Below are 25,856 nucleotides of genomic sequence, written 5' to 3'. Positions count from 1 at the left end.
ATGTTTGTTCATTTTCAGGGCAAGATTACTCATTCCCCAATGCAGCTTCTACCTCACTCAGTTTACTGCAATAAAATTAAAGACTGGTTATCAGCAGATTTCTCTCATACGGGCACTGAATCTTAAATAGACAAAATAGGATGCCCTAAGAAGACAGAAGAGCCACAGACCTTACAAAAGACACTATAACAATAAAAATCTTCCCTCTAACTCACAAAGCACGTGAGCTGAGGCTCTTCAAATTTTACCAAGATCTAAGAGAGAATTTTTCTGAGCTCAGCAAGGTGTCAGCTCAAGTTCGATCATATCTCCTAAATTTTATTTGCCTCATGTGAATGCAGATGGTGGCAGTGCACTATTACTGTTCACTAGTCTGTGGAACAGTGAGAAATGTTGAATTTCCTGCTGATATGCAGGGGGACTTGCCAAGACCCAGATCAAATTTGCACAAAGTGCACATCTCAGTGCACCATTTTAACATCCTGGATTAATCTGTAAAATGCAGGAAGAAAATAATAATCAATGGCTGCTTCAGTGAGAAACTGACAAACGGAACAAGTTGTCATTATCGCCTACGCATGGTACCTATGATACCACTTGAGAAGGAGAATCCAACAATTATACATGCAGCAGGAAGAAATCCTGGGGCACTTTAGCACCAAGACAAACCAGTCATCTTGACTAATACATGTAGATTTTTGCAAATTGATCTATCATTTAAATTACTTTAGAATTGTTAACAAATTAGTCTTTCCAACAATGTAGTTATCATCTTTGCCTTTGCTAAATAAACACTATATTCGTGCCTAACAAGGGAATTTTCATTTTAGCTCTTCGAGGAGATTTAATGTATTCATGTTATTAATGATTAATAACACATTCCCTCAGATTTCACTCATTCCGCTGAAGATTCTTTTTTAAATCAGTTCTTCTGTGACAGATGTCTATGCATGACTTTAAAGAGATATTCATGCAGGGGACTGTCATCAGCATATTGGGGAAATATTTTAAATATTTAAGAGAGTATTATTAATGCAACAAAGAAGATCAGAGTAACGAATGAAGAAACACAGCATGGGAACCAAAGTTTATTTTTTTCATTATTAGAAAGAATTCCAGCCCAAGTTTTCCAGATATTTTCAGATGTTCTAGACCCAGTTTAATAGAAGTTATTACATACCCTCAGACTTATAAAAGAGTGGAATTCTTACACAGTTCTGGTTTGGGTGTCTGTAGACTGTGGCTCCCTTGAGAAAATGGGAAATGGAAACAGAAAACAAACTCCCAGTTGTTTGCACAGTACAGTGGGACTTTGGAAACTTAAAGAACCCGCTCTACACATCTGTTACGTGGCCATGAGCAAGTCAAGTAGCTTCCATGTGCCAAATTTGTCCATTATTCTGATGAGTTTAAAAGTTATTAAAATGGAGGCTACATAAACAATACCAGCAGAAAGGTAGGCACTGGGCAAGTACTTACTCTCCAAGGAAGGAATCAGTACTAAATCAAGACCAGAATTCCCATGCAAGAGGTTTTAAAAGAAATCCACCACGAAAACCTGGACACCACTCCTTTTTAGTGTCTTCTGAAAACAAATACTGTAGAAAATCTACGATGCAAAGTAACTGTTTTAACCAGTAGTAACGTTAGCCTAGAAAAATAACTAATATTGTAGGTTTAATTACCTCAAGTTAAAAGGTATTCATCTGCAACTTTTTTTATTTTTACTTTTTTTGTGCTGTGTTTGAATGAAAGTGAAATTTAGCATAATCACATATAGAAGTAATGGAGAAACATACTGATATTTGAGCCTCCCAAGGAAACCATTCCTTCTGACTGCGTTGCCAGAATGGAGAAAATACTTACCTACGAACCTGTAAGATACACTCTACAGCACTGAGGATGATCGCATTCTCCCTCCTCCCTGGCTGGATTTTTAATTAAAGAAAAATTTTCAAGGAACTTATTATCAGAGACTATTCTTCTGGTTCTCTGAAATGATTGATTAGCATCACTCCACTTATTTTGTAACAGTACTAGCAATCAATGAAAGCAATTACGTTCATAATAGAGTACATAGAGAAACACAAGATTTGATGACCCTTTAAAACTTCTATTATCCTTATAGCTAAATAATATTGCTAAAACACTCCATCTATATTAATGGTTTATACTGCTGTCCAGTCCTACTGTGCTTAACTACTTGCTGTGCTAAGTAGACAGGCTACCTGGAGTTCCTGGCTTTTCCCTCATTTTGGATTACAGAACGTTGCCTTCATGTAACAGGTTTTTGGTGAATAATGACAGGTAGTAATGTGCCTGTAATTTTGGTTTTATCAAACACTTTTTTTCATTATCTGGCCATAAAGAATACCATGAAAACAATATTGATATTCAAATTGCACAAGACATAACATTTCTGGACAAGCAACATATTTTCCATCTTCCTTTAAATGTAAGCAAGTGGTTACACAGAAGGCAGCATTAAGATGTTATGTTCATCTGAAAAACCTGTATCTTAGAATACCTTTGTGGTGGTTTTTACTACAGGGATCTCAGAAGTTTAAGCAATGTATTTGTTGCTTTCCATACACCATTAACCTGTGGCAGGACCACAGCAGAGGCACTTGATTTCCCACAGACAATAGGTCTGTGTCAGTAACAACTAAAATTCCACGCTGGTTTGGAAGAGCACACCCTCCTTCTTGCCAGCTCCCTCCCCTTGTCTCATATGCCCAGAGGAGCTCCCAGATCACTGAACAGATGAAATAGTACAGGTTTTAACCGGCAGCCTAAACTGGAGATTGCCACCTGAGATTATCAGGATTCTTTGTATATATTTGAATGCCACTTCTTCATATGATAAGAGTCAAAGGAGGAATCAGCAGTTTCAAGATGCAGGGTGCGCACAAAGTTAATGTAGTGTTTAATTAATTCCAGTCTACATAACAATGCTTATTAATCAAATCAGAATTTCAAACTGCGTATATACATTTGCATACTCCTTCATGACCACAAAAAAGAGAAATAATAGATTGTTTAAAGGTGCGTTGTTGCTTAGAGAGTGATGATACAGTGTTTGTGATGAGCAAACCAAGCATTATTTATAGCACTCCATTTATTAATTACTGATAACATCCATGCCCATCCTGTACCGCAGGTTTTCACTAAATAGGAATTACCTTAGAGAATTATTTCTCAACTGAGAAGTTTTAGATTGGTGTTTCTCAAAATGCAGTTTGTACTGCCATGGTGACTTCAGCTACTTGACATGTTTGCCTTGCTCCAAAATAACCTTAAAAAAAAACTAATAAAAGCTAAAAATCCAAGCAAGAAGCATTAGAAGTTTCAAACTATCGTTATAAAGAAGAATCTAAACAGAAAAACATCTATGTCTGCTAAAATCACTGATTACAGGCAGGAAACAGAGGCATAACAAAGCTGCTCTCAGGAAAACACTGTTACTGACAGTAAAACCAAAGAGGCTGGAATGCATACACAGCACATCTGAAAACACAGCATGGGCTCCAAATATCAATTCATAGCCAAGAACAGAAGGGACTAGTGAAACAACTATGTTGACACAGTGTATGGAAAACATCTCTTTTTTTCCCCATCAAAGCTTTCAATTTTTATAAAAGGCATGTTCTAAGGTTTGCTGCAAAATGCAGTCAGAATTGCTAAAATTCATAGATGACTTTTCCCTAACAATAAGATTTGTTGCATGTAACACAGGACAACTATTCCTTGTGAAAAAGCACATAAAAGAGCAAAATAGTGCAATAATTCCACAAGTTGAAACAAATGAGTGTGAAGAGATAGAAATAGGAAATTAATGAGAATTTAACAGCTAAGTTTACTAGAAACCTCGCATTAGCCAGCCAATATCTGTAGTAAAGGCCAGAAATGCGTCCAAACACATTTTGCTTCTTCATGTATGAACCAGAAGTAATTTCCAGCTAAATGCAGAATATGAATAATTATTCTGAGTTAATACAACCATGATAATTAGAGTACTTGAAACAGAATGTGACTGGCACTACCAGAGCATAAAGGGGTGCTAATAACAAATATGGTACGTCATTATCTCTGGTGGGAGGGAGAGACACAAGTAATTACTACCTGCAGATCACTCACTGAGGAGTTGGTTGAGACATACTGTGAGGGAAATGGTAATTTCCAGAACCTTTATTAAATCTATAATTTCAGTATCCAGGGTTACATTCCATTCTGGCTGGAATCAGGCTCTCCGCTCCCAAGCATGCATGTGAAAAGTACTGCCTGCACAATGTCTTCTCATGGAGCAGGACCAAGAGGCCAGGAACCACACAGCTGGTTTTAAGAGAAACGTTTCCTCAGTCCATTAGCAGACGTGTGCAGATTCATCAGAGTCATTATGATCTTTTGTGGTCTGCTTTTATTTGCGCTCCATAAAATGACTCTAAGGCAACCAAACCAGTGACTACACTGTTAAAGTACAGCCTGGTTCCTTCAGGAATTACTTAAAAATAAGTGAAAAAGACATAATTTAGCACATCTTTTGGTTGTTGTCTCTGTCAATCACTAGCAACACAGTGACAGAGTGCTCCATTAAATATACATGTTAAAACTCTTGTAGTACAGAGAATAGTAAAGATGTTTACAGCCAGACTGCTTTCATGATGGTTAAATTTATATGTAAAGAACAGGCCCTGCACCTACCACCCAGCAGGGTTTCAAAATCCAAGACCCCACCACTGCTTTAGTTTTTGGCCTCTTCTGAGGGTGAATTGTTTGGTAAGAGCAAACTGCATCAGAGTACTGCTCTCCCCAGTTTGGTATGGGTTAATGTCTCAATTTTGGTCTACTTACAGATAGTATTTTATCAGCCCAAGAAAACAATGTTTTATGTAATTTTTCCCCTACCTACAAAATCTCAGTAACGATGAAAGCTCCTTAAAGACTTCTGACATTACAAAGGCATTTTTAAAAAATTACTAACTGGCTACAGCAACACGTTTACAGGTGGAGCTTTGCAAACAGCTCTAAAGAGTTGAAACACACTTATGCATATATTTTATTACAATCTTCTGAGCTACCTGATAGCTCTGTTTTATGAGACCTATTAAGTATCAAATACATTACAGCCTCTGGTGTCTAAGCCACTGGAAAAAAGAAAAAAAAGGGTTTTTTATCTTAGGTCTCCTTGACCTTCATTAGAAAGTCCCCCCAAATACCTGTGTGCTGGAGACTTTCAAAGCCTAGCTTAGTAAGACTGGCTACAATGTTTACAGGAACCCCCATAAATAACCATGGAAATTCTTTCACTAATCACAGTTCTGCTAGGGAACAGCAAGAGGCCATCATATGATCTCACACCATGAAGCAGGCACTTGTTTAACAGAGCACTTGACCACTGAAGAGCAGTTTCACCAGTCCTTTTGGAATAGTGAAAAAGTAAATAAAAGCATGACATTCTGACCATAAATTGGCATTTCCTTTTAAAATAAGGTGTTTTGATAATAAACAACATTGGCCTCAGATATTAGGCTGGCCAAGAAAACTACTGAAACTGCAGACTCATTAAGTGGCCTGGAATTAATCACCAAACTTGAAGTTGCAAAAGTCATGCAGATAAACACATTTCTCTTAAAAAAAAAAAACAACGAACAAAACCCCCAAAAACCCCACACTAACTTTGAATGATCGCAGGGGATCAGACATTTGATTTTATTTAAGATGTGAATAAGATCATCTATCAGAAGAACTTCCTAAAGCCAAACTGGAGCTTTGTCACTGTTGACCATTACCAGCATTTGCTTAACCCAACTGAATCGCTGATGCGGGTCACAGACCAGACAAGGAATGTATTTCACATCTAAAATCTCTTTTTTTCCTCAGAAAATGAAAAATGACAGGTGGGGCTCGCCCCCCACCCCCTTTCTTTTCTACATTTATAGTTTTCCCTGCTGTGCTTGGTCACATATGTGAAAAACACCCCTGAAGAACCAAATAATCAAAAATTCATTTAAAATATGTTTTGAGCTAGGAAGGTCATATTTTCCCTGATATAGTCCTCAGGTGGCCTCAATTTGTCTTTATAAAAGAAGAAACACCTAAAAACCCACACATATTACATTCAGTCAGAAACTTTGCTGCCTCTGCTACCTTTTATCATCGTTTTCTAACAGGATTACGATGCTCTCAGCACCATAGCTATTACCAGCTCTGATAAGGTTACAGCAGATATCCAGAACTGCATTGCCCATTGTTCATAAAAATCAGGTTGAGCTTCACAGCGCAGAAGGCTGAACTGTGCAGAGCACAGACCAGTTTTGACCAGAAAAGAAACACTGGGGAACAGAAAACAGAAGGGTCAGGCAGCTTCGTGAAAAGGTCAGGCAGCTTCATGAGTTTCATGTGCTTCATCTCAATGGAGAAACTAGTACGAGTAAAGAACATTACACAAAAAAAGCAATGTAAGAGAAAAATACTTGTATAGTGCTTTGAGATTTAACTTAGGCACGCTGATCGATGCAAGCAGCAATTCAATTTCTGTTTTCTATGGGAACTTGCTGTCCTAATAACATTGGAAGCACTAACCAGATTGTAGACTCTTAGACTCTAGTATGAAATTAATACATTCTGTGGGTTTTTTTGTGGTTTGTTTTTTTTTTAAAAAAAAAACCACACTTTTTCTTCTTTATCCTGCCGGACCAGGAAATTATTTGGGTAAAGCTAGAGGATGCAATCAAACCTCAGCAGTCCACTGTGATTGTTTCTTCAGCATTCATAGTAACATATGCTTTTTTCAGTGGGCTGCACATAGAAACACAAACTTGGATAGAAAACAAACTTCTGTCTGCTTATTCTATTTTTTACTTAGTTCACAGAAGTCCTGGAATCCCAACTGCAATACTTTTCTGGAGCTTCATTTCTGTCCTGACTCAGGGTTGAGTAAGATCCAGACTCAAAATCTGGTGCCACAACAGACTGATCTTTGCCATTCCAAATGCAAGTTTTCATGAACTACTGACATTTCTATGCTAATCTATGCTTGTGCTCCTTCTGACATGCCTCACAAGGGAACTTGCAAAATGGGAGAGGGCATAGGTAGAGAACGGGAAAGAGGAAGTATGGGTTAAAAAAGATGACGAATTCAGTACACTGACTTGCTGAAACAAGAGACCTTAGAACACGTGATTCAATTTAGCAGACTGTGGGAACTTTGATAGCACTCGGTGAGAGACACAGAGATCCACCTCTTACAGAGCTCAGCCTATCCACTGATCTAAGATTCTTTCATGCCAGTTCAATGAACTCATTTTTAGACAGATTAAATGTCTGAATTGTTTCATGAGGGTAATCTAGAAGTCATATACAGGCAACCATATGCATAGTCTACTGTATTTTTCCTAACTGACTTTAGATCTGCTGATGTCTGATGCTGTCTAGGCCAGTCTGCTGGAGATACAGTGATGGCCTAAAGGACAGAATTTCTTACTGCAGATGAATCATTGTGGAGAACTCATTCTCATCTGAGTAGAAAAATATCTGCACCAACTGAAGTAGAAGTAAAAAACACTGCAGGAATTGGGAGGTATTAGTATTTCCTTTCACCCATCACCCTTTCAAAGATTATGATCAAAAAGAAAACACTGCAATGAGACTCATACTTTCCTTACACAGATCTTTGTTCACGCTAGAAGGAGGCAATGTCATGTAAAGACAAAGTCATCACCTTCCAAATGCTGCTCTGCCCCTAAGGCTTGTGGTGGGTAATGGAAAATATAATTTCAGTGACACTGACCTCTATCAGGGTATATTGCATTATAGGAAAGAGCCTTACTTAAAACAAAAAAGAACATTAAACTATTTTAAAATGCTTTTTAATCCAGCTTAGAATACTTTACTTGTTATACCACTAAATTGTTCCATTTTAAAAGCATTTTAATTTATCAAGGTGACTCTTGAGTGATGAAGGACAGTTGTTTTTACAAGTAGCACAGCCCAACAGACTAGAATACAAATGACCCGTAGGAGTGTGGTGCTTGTAGGGAGGTGGGAATAAGCCTTAGAGGAGACAGCAGGCAGCATGTACGTTTCTCTGTCTGAAGTTGCTCAGTTTTACCTCTCTCTTATGCCTCTGTTCCTCCCCCATTTTACTTATTTTAATATTCTCTGATTATGAATGCACTTGTCAACATTTAAAGAGCTGTTATCTGTAATTATTGATGACAGCTGGAAGGTGTATTGAACTCCTCTAAAATAAACTAATTAAGAACAATTCCAGTGACTAGAAAGCATAACATTCAGCACAGGCTTCTCTGAAGCCAATACTAATAGACAGAAAGCTTATATAACTTTCCCCATCCGTTTTTACTGCTCTCCTGCTTTAATTAGAGGACCCATAAATGACTCAAGAGGACATACGTCAGTGGAACTGCAATTTACTTTTTGGAGGATGGACATAATTGCCAGCCAGCAGGAAGACTGCAATGAATGTAAGGAGAAGGAAAAAGAGAAATAAAATAAAATAATACTGTGCCATGATTAAAAATCACACCAATTCACACCACGTTTAGCACTAACTCAATTATTCCAGACAAACAACTGAATTCCTACCTCCAACTACTACAGCCTGACGTCGAGACAGCACCTTATTTATGTGTATACAGAATTAATCAAAATACTATAAAGCACATATTGCAATAAACAGCAGGCAATCCTGCTCTCCTTTATATTAAATAGAGTATATGCACTGTTAAGAATTTTACTGCTAAGATGCTTATAAAAACGTCTTTATTTGCTAGAGAATTTAGCAATATCACTAAAGAGCTATTTGAGATGTTTGGCAAACAAGTGGTGCTTTGCAATCCAAGGTAATGGCATTTATTCCTAGCAAAGGAAAAACATTCAAAGAAACAGCTACCCTGAAAAAAAAAAATTCAGTGTGTTGCTACTGCACACCTCTAGTTCCTGTATGGAAATGGATGTAACACTATACTGGTACCGTTGCTCCTGGATGACAAGGAAGTTCCCCAAAACCACTCCGGATGGAAGAGATACGGACAGGTTTGAAACATCAGCCCCCGAAACAGAATGACACGATTCTAGATGAAAGCAGCTGAGAATCATTCAGACTGAAATGACGACCTGCCAAACTAGCTAACATTTCCTTGCATGGATTCTCTTAAAGATAATTGGTTTTATTGCTTGTTTCTGAGAATACTACTCTTAAAATCTAGCAACCATGAACAGAAGGCTTTCACATGCTAGGATGAAAACAAAAATCAAAGCCCCCAAATCACTTCAGATACATATTCAGCATAGCGGCCTTATCTTCAACAATAATGGGTTTAGCTACTAGTTAGCATTAGCCAAGTAGAACATTCTGAAGATAAATACATCAGGGTAGAGATGAAACCAACATGCCACAATCATTAATAATGGCTATTCAGGCCACAAAGCAGATGAAGAAATTAAACATCTGGACTTTTCTTCAATCATTTCTACTGGATGGCATCTTTGAGGTAGAGAACATCACACTTATTCTGTTTCCCATCTATTCATGATATAATTTATGTGAGATACTTGTTGACATACTTCAGTTTCATATTGGCTGATAGTACAGCTATGAAGAAATAAATTTGTGGACAATTTGACTCAGTATCACAACATGTACAATTTATCCTCAAACTGTCAAACTCGTCTTCAGCCCCAAAAGGCTCTTTAATGGTTAATCTACTCACACAGTAAGGGCGGTGATGTACCTCTCACTTTTGGGACAAAAAAAGAATCCATCCTCTTAAGTGTGCTAGTTTTGGCTGGGACAGAGTTAATTTTCTTCATGGTAGAGCAGTATGGGGTTATGTTTTGGATATGTGCTGGAAACAGTGGTGATAATGTGGAGATGATTTAGTTGTTACTAAGAAGTGCTTACACTAGCCAAGGACTTTTCAGCTTCCCATGCTCTGCCGGGTGCACGAGAAGCTGGGAGGGGACACAGCCGGGACAGCTGACCCCAACTGACCAAAGCGATATCCCACACCATGTGACGTCATGCTCAGCATATAACGCTGGGGGAAGGAGGAAGTGGGGGGACCTTTGGAGGGATGGCGTTTGTTTTCCCAAGTCACTGTTACACATGATGGAGCCCTGCTTTCCTGGAGGCGCTGAACACCTGCCTGCCCATGGGGAGCAGTGAATGAATTCCTTGTTTTGCTTTGCGTGTCTGTGTGGTTTTGCTTTACCTCTTAAACTGTCTTTATCTCAGCCCAGGAGTTTTCTCACTTTTACCCTTCTGATTCTCTCCCCGATCCCACTGGGGGGGGGGGGAGTGAGCAAGCATCTGGGTGGGGCTGAGTTGCTGGCTAGGGTTAAACCATCGAACTAAGAAAAAGCAAAATGATTCAGTCACTCTGACTAAGGAGACAAGCCTTAGACGGCCTGAATTCTTGAAGAGGTATCAACATAGAACAAGTCTGAATGAGAAAAAACCAGATACTACGCACACAAAATATTGGTCATATTGATGAAATAAAATTTCCAGGTGTTCATGTGACAATCAGTGATTAACAGCATACTTTCTTCAGGAGAACATACAGCCACACCTGCTATCTCAGTTCTGCTCATAGGTACAAAACAATTAATTCATTCTTATATCTTTCCCTGCTGCCATGATGCTGGCCCTCATAAGAATGAATCACGAAGAACAATCTGGCTACAGTGACAGCCTTTAGTGCAGTGTAATACCTCTCAGATGAAAAAGCTTCCCCTAAAGAATGAATGCTTTCCACTTTCTATGTAATTTATAAGAGTACCTTATATAAAAATGACTGTCTAAATCAGGTGGGCAGAGCTAAAGCTCAAGAGTTTTTTCTTGTAAAAAAAAAAAAAAACCCATAATGACAAGATGTAAATAAATGCAACTGACTTCCATCTTCCAGTTGTATTAATGGGATCATGAGAACTTAAGACAAAAAATGTTAGTTTTAATAATAAACCAGCTATATTCATAGAAATTAGACAGTCTATCAAAGGTGATATAAATGAAAACTGACAGACACACAAAAGGAGATATCAAAGAGGTGTATTGGTTTAATTTTCTTCAGAATTAATATAGAAATATATGCATCTCTAAGATCTACATACATTTTATTTAAAGGTGTGCAATGAGAAAAGTATGATTCTCTACATTCATTTAATAATATTCTGTCTACAGCAATTAAAACAGCTTGCATATTAGAAGTATAATGAATCAGAACATTGATGTTAAGTAGCCTGCAAATATTTCAGTCATTGGTTCTGAACTAAATGAAGTTCCTATCTTCTGAAATTCTTCACTGCTGTGGTAGATCATCAAGCAGTTCAGAGTTTGGCATAATCTTTCAGGATCATTTCCAATTTCTGGCTCAGCATGATGTTCCCCTTCATTTTTAGTTTACCAGAAAAGAATGCCTACAAAAAGCAGAGGAGGGGAAAAAAAACGTATTCAACTGTTTACCCACAATCCTAGGAGTTGCCAGAACCAAACAAGAAGCCAAGGATAAGTGTGGTTGTTTAGTGCTAGGAGAAAGCATTCAGTGTGCAATGCCCATTGGCTATTAACAGAAAACCATCCAAGTTCGATTTTAACAGCATTCAGAATCACAGTTTTCTGTCTAGAGTGCAGGCAGGGCCAAGTCTATGACTCAGGGGAAAAAAAAATAAATAGAAAGCAACTGCAGTGGCCTCCATTTCTCCTCTATGTATAGCACAGAGGACTCCTGGTATAAGACAAACTTTTCCAGAGAAACTGATGGCAAAACTTCACCAGGACACAAAAATAAAGCTCCCAGTCCTCACCTCCCTATGCTATAGATACCCATGTAACTTTATATGAATCGAGAAAATGTACTGAAAAGGCCATTTAACAAAAATTAAAGGCCTAAGGAAAAGGTCAGCTACTCGCTCAAATTCATAACAAATCCAAACAAGAATTTGCACAGTATACATACACACATACTCCAAAGAAATGCACTGGCTTTATACGTAGCATATTAAAATAAACAGGAACTAAACAAGACTTCATTGCATTTGCAGAATCATAGATCAACCAATATTTTCACTGAAATGCTGGTATATTACATTTTTATTGTCCCTACTTCAAAGGGCTGTATACCCTGTTTCAATCTAGTTCAGTATTCTTTCAAAACTAGTTTTGCTTCGCTGTGGCTTTGCAATTTGAAAGGTCTTTGAAAGTTCTGAAACAGCATGCTTTTGCATAGTTCCATTAACTTGAAATACATTCAAATAAGGAATAGAGAGAGCCAGCAGAAAAGAATTTGAATAGATGCTTTGAGCTTCTTTAGATTAAAAACTTCACAGAAACTCAAAGGAAAAACTAATGCCTAAGAACAGATAACGTTCCTGAATTGCAGTTGCTGTTCTTTAGCATTTTGAAGATTACACATCAACATCTTGTTTGTTTATGCTTTATGCCTGCTGTATACCAAGGGTCTCAAAGGATTTTACTCATGTGGTATGTAGGACTTACAACAAACATTTGCCATCATCATTAGTCTCCAATTTTACAATCAAAGTCTCCAACAACTTCTGCTTAGGATCAAAGAAAAGGAACTGTTTGATATATGATGAGCTTAATTAAAGTTTTCATTTGCTCAAGCTTTAATCTGTAAGCTGACATATTAAATTTGAGACAGTTTAATTTACTTTTACACAAGCCATTTTAATCAGTAAAATTAGTAGTTTTAAGAAGCTAAAAGTGCAGACCCAAATCACACACCTCTATTAAATCTTTCTTTCCCTTTAAAACTACCTAGTATGGGTATATTTTGACCAGTTTCAATGGATCTGCATGCACGTATTGTCCAAGATTTCTCTCTTCTGTAGTAGTAGCAGTAAATTGGAATACTGCAACAAATACCACTTCCTGTAACATGACCAGTCAAAACACCCTGATCAAACTGACAAACCCTCACCTTGCAAATCATATATTGCGAAGTGCCAGGAAACAAATGAACAACTTTGTACTTCCAGGCTTTATGTCATTTGAGGTATCTTTGTCTCAAGATGATAAAGACGGCATAAATTCCTCATCATATCTTCTGACTAATTCAGCATAAGATAATGACTTATGCTGACTCTGGTTTGCACTGTCAAAACATCCACTGTTGCAGATTTTGGAATGCAAACAGTCACAAACCAGAGCTTGATTTAAGGTAAATAGTATGTCCCATGTAACTGAGTATGTCTGTGATGCACAGGTTTTACCTTTTGGGGGTTGATCTTTTTTTGTGCCACATCCATGAAATCCTCGTCTGAGAGAATGAAGATGGTATCAGCAGAACTTCTTGCAGGTCCTTGATACACTGCTCCAGAGCCATTCTTTAGGTCAATTGCTGAGAAGAAGCAGCAAAGATAGCTTTATTTAGAAAAAAAATAAAATTCAGTCTAAACAACACTACTCTCCTTATCTATTATTATGAAGCATCTGGTCTAAACATAAATCTTGAGCTAAGAGCCTCTTAGAAAATAAAAGCATTTTAATTGTTCTTCTTCTTTAATGACAGAAATTGAGATTAGTTTAGAAAAAAATTATTCCTGTACTAAGGGGGCCGGGTTTTACAGCAAGGACTGCCATTTGAAAATCCTTGCATAGGTGGCAAAAATAATTTTTAAACAACACTTAAGATTCACAAGATATTAATTAGTGCAATTACTGCAAAAATGTTAAAGTTAGCAACTACGCTCTAATGTTTTAAAACAGCACCCTATATTCAGAGAAAGCAAACGTGGTGGTGTTCAAACATGGTGCTGCATTTTTCCTGTTCTGCCCCACAGGCAATATAGCCTGTTCTGCTTCACGCAAAGAGTATTTAAAGCCTTGCCAACTATCTGTCTTTTTCTTCTGGAAAGCCAAAAATTCCTCAAAGTGTCTGAAACTTCAGTGTGTTCTTTTCCCACACCAAATGACCTGCTAAAATAATCTATCACAGGGCTAACACTGTCGCATGTTGTGCCATTTGTTTAGAAGAATATTAGCAGAATATTTTGACAGGATGTGCTCTGTGAATGATTTGGCAGACTTTTCAAATTCCCAATCTTTCCCTTTGCACCTTTTCCTCTTCATCCCCCCACAGCTTTTCAAGCACAAACCAAAATATTATTCAAAGGCATGTTCCTGCAAGGACATGACATCTCTAATCACAGAGTCATGGCTGCCTGACCAATGGTAATACTGTGAGTTGGTTTCTCTTAGTTGACAAATTTTAAGACACTAGCCTAACCAGGGATACTTATTTCTGTATAAACTATGTCATGTGTATTTTTTTCCAAATGATTTTTCTGAAGGGCTAAGATGAACTATACAGACTGGGAATAACTTTTGTCCGAGTTAAGTCTTTCATTTTCAGAAATCTGTTTTAAGTAATATTTATCCAGTTATAACAAAACTAGAAGGGGAATGAAGTATACAATGATGCTCAGTGAGAAGTGACATTATTATTATCCACTTGATTTTAAGGGAAATTATTATGTCAGGAGCAGGTTTAATGGACATCACTAACTTGACGCAATAAAAGGATAAGAAAGAAAAAAAAATTACTGAGCACCAGAGGAACAATCTATACTTTCTGTGTTTGTGGGTAGGAGCTGTGTAACATTATTTTGATCCAAAATGGTTACCATACAGTCTAACATTGTAAGCAAGCCTTTAAACATTGCTCCTGCAGGTTATGCAGGCACAGACTATTATTTAAAAAACAAAAAATTCTGTTGAATCATGGAATGCGAGTTTCACAGTGGTTACGGGCTCCTCAGACTAAGTTAACCAAACTTAATTGTCAATGCGCTTTTAAAATATACCTCTGCTCAAATGCTAGCAATATTATGAGCCATACCAATGTAGCCAAAGCGAGCTCCCCTTGAGCCAAAAAGCAGTGGTCAGCAAGCCCCACATATAAATTCACAAAACACACACATGGTTTTCTAGGATTGTAGTTCTTAATTATTTTAAATTACTTCTGGACCTCAGAAATCTAAAGAGCATGATTCTCTTCTTGTGCTTCACTTTGCATGCATTAATGACTTTGGCTGTTGCTACCCTTCAGAAGGGAACCCAGATGCTGAAAGCTTGACGTAACATCTCCCAGGACGCAGCAGACACTCTTCTCCTTCTCTAAGCACTGGCTAGAAAAGCAGTTTTGATAGATCTCGTTGGTAATACTCATCCATGAGTCTCAGCAGTGTAAAGTTTAGACAGCAAAGAGTTAGAATTAAAAAGTCGTAGTGACTCAGGCAAGTTCTAACAACTCCCAAGATTTTAATCTGGATAGAGTACATACTTAACATTGTTACAATCCCTGTTCTCCTTCTCAATTTCCTATCTAAGTCTCAAGAGCATCGCTTATCAATCCACATCTGTAATTGTAATCTCTCAAAGCACAGATATGCCTGTAAACATTGCATAATCGTGACACTGTAGGCAAAACTGTTACATTTAATCACATCCAATCCTTAACCCATCTCAAGTTAAAACTTATTAGAAATCCTTAAAAAAAAAAAAAAAAAAGAGGATCAATCTAATAGCATGTTCTTTTCCCAAAAATATGAAAATACCATTTCCATTTCTCTTTATTCTATTTAAAGGGCGCTACAATTTTTGCTGAGGAATAAAAAGAGAAAAAAGAACAGAGCAGCCACAAAAGAGAAGAGCTCTGTGACAAAAAAATACTGTCTTTTTCACCAAAATGTGAAGGACCTTCTACAGTTACTTGACCCACCCCTTCTTTTAAGCTTTATCATGAAAGAGTTATGACATGTCTAATGAAAGCAGTCAAAAAAAAAAGTCACCCAAAACTCCAAAGAAACTAGCATGAGAAAATGAAATACTGAAATTTGATATGTAAGCCCTAATGGGTAAATTCTGGTGAATCACACTGGAGAATGAGTGATCCAAAATATATCATTTGTTGGTGTTTTAAAGAGGGAAAGGAACTCCCCCTCCTTACAGAGAATGGAAAACTACCCCAAAAACTTGCTCACCCATTTTTTTGCAGGGGGGAAAAAAAAAAGTATTAGAAACATATACAATCATTTTTCTTGCCTCCTGGCGTACACCTAGCCTAGAGTATTCAGATGACAGCTGAGACTAAACTACAGCACTGGCACACGGACAAATGGATATAAACTAGCAATGAAAGAAATGAGCCGAATACCAGAACAGATTCCAGTCATCAGAGCAGAAAAATTCTAGCTTTCCAAAATGATCAGACATGGTACCTCCTTGTAAAATACAACTTTATGAGATAAAGCTACATAACACAGCTGTCTGCTGTAGCAGGAAACAGGCTTGATCCAAGTCTCCTGTATGTCTTCCACACATATCTCCCGGATACATGTCTCTATGGTTATAGCTACTGTCTTGTCACCGCAGCTTGCACGCTGCACTGCAACTGCAGCAGCCAGCTTGGTAATGACTTGGTACTGGTGTAGCTGCGTCAGTACTCAGGTGGCTGGTGACCTGGGCGGCTGCCAGGCACCTACCTTGCACACAGCTACTGCAGCTCCACTGCTGCCAGTAACACATGAGTAGCTTAAAGGTATCTCCGGTGTTCTTTGTTCCTGAGAACAGGTAACCCTCTGTGGCTGCTATAGTAACAGCTCTTCTAGCCATTCACATCGCTGATCCGCTTCATACAAGAACAGAAGTTGGAAACACTGGTGTGTTGGTACTCAATACTGTGTGTAGCAACACAAATGAAACTTAAAGCTGAAGTCCCTTTTAAAAATCAAGTAACTTCTTAAATATGTAAAATTTTAGTATTACACACCTGGCAGAAAAGCAGAATCAAGCAGTTTCAGTGGATTAAACAGTAGTTATCCTTCAATTTTTTGTTTTTACTTGTATACGTGTTATATTACAGTAATTAAATATCTATGAATTATTATTGTCCATAAGACACTGTTATCAGAGACATAATAAAAAGGTCAAAAATGTTATACACATACGGGCTAAAACATCAGACATTGACATTCTACAGTAGGCAGCCAAATAGCCTGAAAATCTAAGATTTGGGGCACAGGTTTTGCTTTACCAGAGAAATATCAAGGGGTCAGACTTTTCTTTTTGTTTTGGTTTGGGTTTTATTGTGCTTTACAGAGGGTAAGTAACTGTAATATAAGACTCATCATCAATGCAAATGAAACAAAGTGTCACCCACTCTTCATTGCCTGAAGTTATATCACATCATAAATTATTAAGCAGTTTCGCTGTAATTTGTCAGATGTTCACAGTCAAATTCACGTAATGATTTCTCCCCAGTTTTCCTAACAAAGATTTATTTTTCTGAGAACTGGAAAGGAACAGAAGTATCTTCTGCCTTCAGCAGCGCCTTCAGATGCATGATGAAAAGCAACAGATGGGTAAACTCTTCAGAGTACTGTTCTAGAGAGCGATTAACTATCAGCTAACAAATCTCAATGGCGATGTCTTTTCTCTATGGAAAAAGAAGTTGAAATTAAGTAGCTTAACTCTAAAAAAAAGATAAATATTTTATAGCCATTGAAAACAAAGGCAATTGTTGTACAGTAATAAATATGCAGGAGAGAGCAAAAAACATGCTTTAGGTAGTGAAGCCAACTGGAGAAGTCAAAGCTGGGGGGTGGGGGGGGTGTCTCAATTAAGAGTTTTGTTACAAAATTAGAAAAGATAGCTCCACTACTGCTAAGCTTATTCCTTAAGTTTTGATACTTCCAAAATCTGTATTGCTTTATCTTCTTAAAAGGATTTTCAGCATCCTCTTAAATTAGAACAGCTTGCTTCTATAAAGAAATACCACTAATTAAGACCAGTTGTCAGTGGCTGCAGTTGAACATTGTTTAGATGGCGAATGAGCTGTGCAAAATTTCAGATCCTGAGTGCAAGGTCAATGGTTCTATACCCCCCATGGCTTCACATCATCCACAGAGAACTACATAAAAGTAAAGGTCATCACTAATTACACAGACTAGTGTTACTAGTATCAGTGTTACCATCAAGAAGTGTCTCTGTAATAACGAAAGCTAAACCCAATTCACAAATCACACTTCATTTAAAGTAATAAACAAAAATTGTGGCTTATTGCAGAGAACAGAGATAAAAAGGTTTACGTTGCAGTTAAAACAAAACACTAAAAGTTAATATAAATAATTAAAAAAAAAAAACCCTTTTGATTCCTGAAAGTCTGGAAAACACCAGGACAACTGTGTACATGAGAATAAATTTCACAGCGGTTCTTAATACTGCTGCTTTCTTGCATTTGCTTCCACCCCAGCCTCCTCCCAGACCTTAAGAGGCTGAAGGACATTAGCAGAAGATGCTGGAGCTACAATCATTGAGTAAGACAGCAATGAGCTGTGGGGCACAGATTGTTTCTAGTGCTGTCAATTGCTACAGTTTTCACAACAGCACAAAGCTGTGCAAAAGTGACAAGTGAAAAAATTAAAAGACAACCAGCACAACTATGTAACAAATTTAGTAAGGGACAGAGGCCTAGCAGGTGGCCCCAGAGAACCACAACCGCTGCCTGTAAAGGCCTGGGAGGCCCTTAGAAAGAGAGGCCTAAAAAGAGATAATGAAACAAACAGCATCAACTCAAGGCTTAAAACAACACACTCCCCTCCACACCCCAAATAATCTACCTCCTCACATTTCAGTTGTTTCAGTGATAACATGTCAAGAATTTTGGCCATACATTGAAGGAATATGCAATATTTATCCAAAGGAACCAAATTCTAAATTAATTTTAATGTCATATTTTCCTCTGTTTTATTGTAGCTATGTACTTTAGGGAATCTAGCTCTCAAAATAGCAATTTTACTTCAAGAGAAAGATAATTCAAGATTGTTATTATCTAACGGCATAACATCTACAAAACCAATTTAAAATTATTGTACACAGAAGATCAACTAATAATCAGTGGGCCAAATTTAAATGTAATGTAAAGAAGTGCAACTCTACTGACAGAGTTGACTATCGTTAAAATCTGAAGCAGGTTTGAAACGAGTCAAAATAGTGACACCAAATTAAACTCAAGCGATTGCAAAAGTAACATCTTACTATCACCTTCTGTTTTTAAAGTAAAAAAATAATTTATCAAAGGCTAAAATTTCTAATTATGTACAGAAGCTTCCATTCCATTGACAACAGAAAAGTCAAGCATTCAAGTCAGCAAATGGAACTGTCAATGTTTCATATTCTAAACTGGCTGTCGTGGTTCACGTGCATTACAGAAGTCTTGTGATGACCTTACAAAAATCTGTCAGAAATCTTTTGGGTTATCAACAATATCTTAACTGGAAGAAAGCTGTCTTCCTACTCTCCTCCACATTCACCATGCAAAATGAATTATGGTAGCATCTGGTAGAATAGATAATACATGATAATGCTCTTGAATACTGAATAATAACATATGCAAACGAGCAAAAGGAATTAAACTTGCTATTACTTACAAATCTTGAGTGCTTGCCCCTGAAAGGTCTTTTTTTGTGCTGTGTTTGTTTGGTTTTTTTTTAATGACCAGAATTGTGTCATTGTGTGTCATTGTGTGCTATTGATCCACAGAAGGACAGACTGTGAGAGTTATCACAACTGATAAGACTCTGCCAGGGATTTTACATAACTATTTTAATATTACAATTTAATATTTAAATTATTAATAAAAATTTAAATATTTTTTCTTGATATTAACCAATTCCTGCTTTCTTCATTCTTCATCTGCTTGAAATTTCAGACACACAAATATATTCAGAAAACCATCAGATGACACAGGAAATTATTTGAAAAAGTGATACAAAATGGGAATACTCACATTTAAATATTCCTGATGAGAAAAGCAAGCAACATTTTCTACAGATGCCCTTCTCGTCACCTAGATATTTACATTCAGCCTTACATATTTACTACACCATAGAGACTACAATAATTCATAAACACTAGCCAGTATTTTGACACCTAAGCTTGAAGGAACTGACCACACTTTACAAAAATTTGCAGTAACTTTTCCAAGATTTTGGAAATGTTTCATTTAAGCTCCTAACAGTAGTCAGCAACAGGAAATGTTTAAAATATTAGATTACCTCCTCCACCCTCCATCCCACTGGGAGCTTTAAGTAAGTCCAAATTTCTATAAAAGTACAGATATTTTTTATTGCAACAGAAGCAGAGGGAACACGACAAAGAAGAATTATGTCTATTTAATTCCTTTTACATAGGGAAATCAGCGTTTGAAGAAGGCACTACTTTTCTCTTATTGCTTCAGTAGGAAACAGAAGAACACAAGCTCTGTTTGTAAAACAGAAAAGGCTGACTCCTGATCTGCTCAAAGCAGGAGTACTCTCTCTCTCTCTCTGGATACAATGGCAAAAACATCCACCTGTTTCCCCTCTAATGAAACACGGTCTTATCAGACTTATGAGACATGCCTTATGAGGCAGGTAAAGCCACTGCTCAGGCCTAAATCTTTAAATATGCCTGTTCTGCATTCATCAGTTTGCAGCTTAAGGTATTCCTGAGTGAGAAATTTTGTTCATGTCTTGAACACTCCTCATCAGATTTTTCTTCCATTGATTTGTCCCTCCATTCTTTGAACATACATAATACTGAATTTAGGTGACAAACAAAGCAGTTCCAAAATTAAAGACAATGATAAATCATCTTGAAGATAGTTTCTTGTCCACTTTAAGCGTTTTGGAGTTTAATCTATGCACTTCTAATAGATGTTCTAAAAATATAAGGGAAGACTTCGTAAGCCTGCTGTCCAGGTTCTAAGCATGGCCATCATTTCAATTACTGAATATAAAAGTGGAAATCTGCAGAAAGTAGGAATGATTAAGAGCAGTAATGAGTTTTAAGACAGATCTTCTGAGCTGAATTATGCAGTATTTACCACTCTCTCATTATGATGTATAGGTACTCAGCCTGCAAAATCTACACAAGTATATTCAATATATTGATTAACTGCTATTCAAGTGGAAATCACCCCTTATCCCTCAAAAATTGCTTCGAAGGCAATACAGGTAGAACAGAACTATCTCGATCAACCTACATATGATATTTTCCCTGAAACTTAACAGCAGTCTTGCTACTCCAAATCTCTGCTCGTTAACATTGGGGAAAGAGATAGTGAAATTACAGGTTTCTAAACCTCTCTGTAAAAGGAAGAGCAGCTTCTTAAACACAGTATCCATTTACTGAGAACAGACATTGCAGACTCAACAATACTTAAAAAGAGTCACAGTCTATGGGACAAAGCACAATGCAGACCTGATCTGACCTACCAACATGTCAGTCTCCCCTCAGCTGTAAAGGGCAGCCCACCTCTTCTGTATCTCCCCCAAAACTGTTCTGACTCGATCCAACCATTGAGACGAATCAAAATGAAGCAGTCTAAGTGACAGACTTGTCCCCAAGACTTGCATTTCTCCACAGAAAAGCAAATGCCTGGAAGTTACAAACCTTTGGTTTGTATGGTTTATGGTTTACCCTTTTGGAAAAACTTTACGGCCTAGCAACACACCATTAAGGACACATCACCAAAAAAATGGAATGATTCCAAAGACGATGAAATATATCCAATTACTAAAATTAGACTGCTTTTTCCAATACGTGTCCTTAGAAACTGAACACAAGATAATTTAAGAAAATAAGTTTTTTGAGGCAGTAGTTTTGCCCTTGTCAGACCATTTCATATACTGATATAATCCACTTTACCAGGAAACACTTCCTGTCTGACCCACTGCTATTACAAGCTTTAGCCTTTCTTCATCAACCCATTCCCATGCTTAAAGGATGGTTAAAAATCATTACAACTTCATTAAACCTTGATCTTAAAAAATCTGAATGGAAGCAAACTGGGCTATATTTTCACTGAAGTGACTGTAACAATGCAGTAGAAATAAATACTTATTTGTTTTAGATTAGTTTGCGTGTACATCACCAGCAGACTAATTACTGTAACACACATCTCCTAGCAGATTTATTTAGCCTGCTCTTCTGAGTGCAGTGGCGACCCATTCTGAAAAAGGTAAATAAAAATGCACTAAAGTTCTAGAGGATGGATTGCCTATGCCTACATTTAAATAAGCAAGTTACATTAGTATGTTCCTAGAAAGGTTAGTAACTGCCATTATAGAACTTTACCTGACTTCCTTGTCACTTGTGCATTCAGTATGCATTCAGATATTTAGGTCCCAGTGAATATTCATCTACTACCTTATGCTTATTTCCAAGATCTCAGTTGAACTAGAATAAGTATAATTAATCTCACTTCATTTAAAAAAATGTATTAGGACATTATATAAAAGGTACAACTTACTCCACTGTATTACTGTTTTTCCATCTTTAGTGATGTCCCACTGGAATATGGCATTTACTTTCTTTACCAGCTCATTTCCAGACTCTTTTAGACGACGAGCAATTTCTTCAAACACAAGCTCACACTGCAGCCCTGCAGTCTTAAAAAAAGAGTGAGTATGAAGAATTGAAAATTGATACTCCATTAAAAAACTACTAAATATGTGTATTAGTTCAAGTACTGTGTCCAGGAAGGTCTCCACTGCAGAATTATTACATGCAATTGAGATTTCTTCCACCACAAATAATCACCTCTAGCAACTGTCACCATTAAAGAGTACATTCAAGCAGAAAATGCTTCATGGGCTCCTCCTTGAGAATTATTTCAAATCTTGCTTTTGCAGTTTTTGTCATTTATCACTACGACTTAAGATATGTTTTATAATGAAGGTTTTAAGGGCTTCTAAATTGCTCTTTATTCCCTTTGGAGGGTAATCATTGCAACTTTTTCCATGGTGAATGGCATGTTAGTTTTTAGACCACAAATGTATTTTTACCAGCATGTTACTTTAACTTGACATGAAGGATGTTCAAAACATACTGTACTATGAACACAGTCAACTCCAGCATAGATACAACGTGTTTATCATTTAAGAGGGGGATTAGCTACATTTACATTTTCAACTTTTTCAAAAGTAGTATTTTGCAAGCCTTTCACTGTCTTTCTTTAACAAATATTTGTACTGGATAAAATGCTACTCTTTAAGAAGCTGCGCCGGTGACATTTTTCACATAGCTGGAATTAGAGCAAAGAAGCTTTCATAGCTTTAGTTGTTCTGCTGTACCTACCTGTACACCAGAACGCAATACTCCCCATGCTGCTATTTCATCACCTCTTTAATTAAGCGTCACATTTTCCGTTACATAACAGAGTTCCTGATGACATCTAAATTTGCCAATCTTCACTCACTCAGGCTAGTTTCCCTTGGTGGAGGTCTACCTCTGTCAGCAAAATTCTGCCAAAGCACTTTAATTTTCATAGTAAGCTTAAAGAAAAAGCCCTGCTCTGCCCATGTTAAAAAAAAAATCTCTACAATTATTTCACTGAAAAGTTCTAATGTTTATGTGCTTGAACTTCAAATGCAGATTTGGCAAGAGTTCAGAATGCCAGACGACTAAACAAAGCCAGCAAAAAGAAACAGGTTCCAGAAATATATCACAAGCTTTATATGAATGCCACTATCTCCATACTTCATAAACTTTAATGCTTTAAAGTTTCATCCTTTACAGGCAGGAATCAATGGGGAAAAAAGATGTAGTTTATTAAGGTAATGCACTGCGCACCCGTGTCTTTTGGACCACATTAAGAACTCAAAACATCCTCAGCATTGCATGTACAATTCCATCTTTTGTGGCAAGTCCAGTACCCAAGGCTTAATGCATGCATGCAGAGAATTTTTTAAAATACATATAATACAAAGTGCATATCATGTGTTAGGCCTAACCACATGCATAAACAGCCATTAAAGCCTCCTTTCAAAATGATTAGATGGCATAACTGTTCTTTTCTATGAGTACACGATCTCATTTTCGTTTGTTACATTCTTCTAATGCTTTCCTGCCACTCTCCCCATGTGTCTCTGAAAAAATTGAGAAAGGTCACACACTGTGTGTGTGAATAAGTTGACATTTTACATTGAGTTTGATGCCTGCAACATCCACAAGATAAAAACAAAATGCTTATTTTACAGCTACAGCCCCAAATTATAGGGACTAATTTCTTAAGTTAATGAAGTGCTCAAAACTTGTGGCCCTCACTGGTGTATGCCTCACTTGTTTTGTAACATACAGCGCAATGCTTATTCTGGCAGTTCAGCTGGCATCGAGAACTTCAAAATTCATCAGCCATCCTGTGGATCTTAAAACATCTGTAGTTTTCCCCCGAAATAGATTCATGAACCTCTGTACCTTAAACAAAATGTGTGTGTTCACATATCTTAATTCATATACTCATCTAAGTACTGCAAGTAAGACTTGTAAGTGATCTAAGTATTTTTACATGTGTTTTGTACAAAAATAAAGCCTAACTATGCTGCTTTGCAAGTTAAGATTTCTATTGCTTCCCCCTACCTTTGGAGACTCTGAAGCAGAAGACTTATCCAAGGCTGGTACTATATCCACATAGCCCCCTGCAATAGCAACTTCTCCAGTCTCTTTGACCTGCGGTGGGGGAAAAAAATTACATTAAAGAGGTAACATATTCACAAAAAAGTCACAACAGAAGGGGAACCAAAGAGCCTTCCTTACATTTCAAAATCAGAGATTAAGAAAAGAGAAAAGATAAAAGTTCCAGAGTGAAAAAAACCATCCCATAAATGCACTGTAGTCTTAAGGCAAGTTGGTACACCATGCTTTGCAAATAGATCTTAAAATGATATAATTACTTGCTTTTTAAAGAATTATACCTATATATCGCTGGTTTTTTGTTCACAAAACAGTAGGAAAACCTTATTTATCTGAAAATTTACATCCAGTCTTGTAAGTTACTGTTAATGTTACTTCATGAACAGTTCTGAGAAATATATTGTTCTAAAATGTTTTTGCTTGTGGTAGATGTGCAGTTGTCAAAAGAGTTCATCTAGACAGTTTCACTATCTCCATATGCCTTACACTGTAACTTGCACTAGGAAAAATTTTTTAAGTATTGTAAAACCAGAAAGATTACAAGAAGAAAGATGAGAAATACCTGAATGCCCCTCAGTTTTAATTTTTTTAAATAGTTAAGTCAGAGAAGAAATTTGGTTTCATTCTGGCATTATCTTTTTAAGGGGTCTGAAAAACCATTCTGACCTATGGCAGCAAACAGAAGATTGCAAAATGATTCACTGACAATGCATGTAGAGATATATGATAAATAGCCAAAGCAGAGGGATACCCACTATCACAGCCTATCTTGTTGCTCAGGGGAAATTAATACAGAAAGACCACAAAATGACAATTATTCAAATAGTGCCTAAAAGCTTGTCACCTGCTGCCACTGCACTTCAGACAATGCTGAGGATGGATTTAAACCAGCACATCGAAGTATATGTCTACTTTTAGTTTGATTTAACCAGAGTTTATTAGAAGTGCAAAGATGGCTTTACTTTAGACTAATCCAACACGTAATAAAAAACAGAATTCTGCACAATTTGTTAACTGTTGAAACAAGGTGTTTTTCCATAATCCCATTAAACATTTTAATTTTTCTCCAAAGCAAGTTACACCACATTTGTGGAAAAAAGACCTGTAACAAAATCCCCCAAAATTCTACATAATAGCAATGACTAAACTGAACATAATAACAAGTCCAGCCTTTAAACACAACAGAACATCCCACTCTGTTCACAAATTCCAAAGGGCTTGGAAGCATATAATGATATTCTGTTAATTTACACTGTACGTGCAAACCCTCAAAAGTAAATACCTGAAGTCTAGAAATTCTGTCAGGACTGGGTGGTAGTACCTTTTAAATACAGCTACACCACCTCCAGTACAGTAA

At 37.1% G+C, this 25,856-nt stretch overlaps 1 protein-coding gene across 1 annotated transcript in view; it reads right to left on the bottom strand.

Annotated features, from left to right (window-relative positions):
* Positions 1-11,054: 11,054 nt before the first annotated feature.
* The window catches only part of HSD17B4 (hydroxysteroid 17-beta dehydrogenase 4), a 74,999-nt gene continuing 60,197 nt past the window's right edge, over positions 11,055-25,856 (bottom strand). Inside the window, exons 21-24 of the mRNA XM_075079969.1 lie at positions 24,446-24,535; positions 22,338-22,476; positions 13,255-13,382; positions 11,055-11,439 (exon numbers count right to left, since the gene is read on the bottom strand). Of these exons, the coding sequence (XP_074936070.1) occupies positions 11,350-11,439; positions 13,255-13,382; positions 22,338-22,476; positions 24,446-24,535 (447 nt within the window). The 3' untranslated portion in view covers positions 11,055-11,349. The remainder of the gene's footprint in view (positions 11,440-13,254; positions 13,383-22,337; positions 22,477-24,445; positions 24,536-25,856) is intronic.

The sequence above is a fragment of the Phalacrocorax aristotelis genome, chromosome Z (genome assembly GCF_949628215.1).
Source record: "Phalacrocorax aristotelis chromosome Z, bGulAri2.1, whole genome shotgun sequence".
Lineage (NCBI taxonomy): Eukaryota > Metazoa > Chordata > Aves > Suliformes > Phalacrocoracidae > Phalacrocorax > Phalacrocorax aristotelis.
Note: the sequence above shows the minus strand (reverse complement) of the source record. Positions and strands in the feature narration are given on the sequence as shown.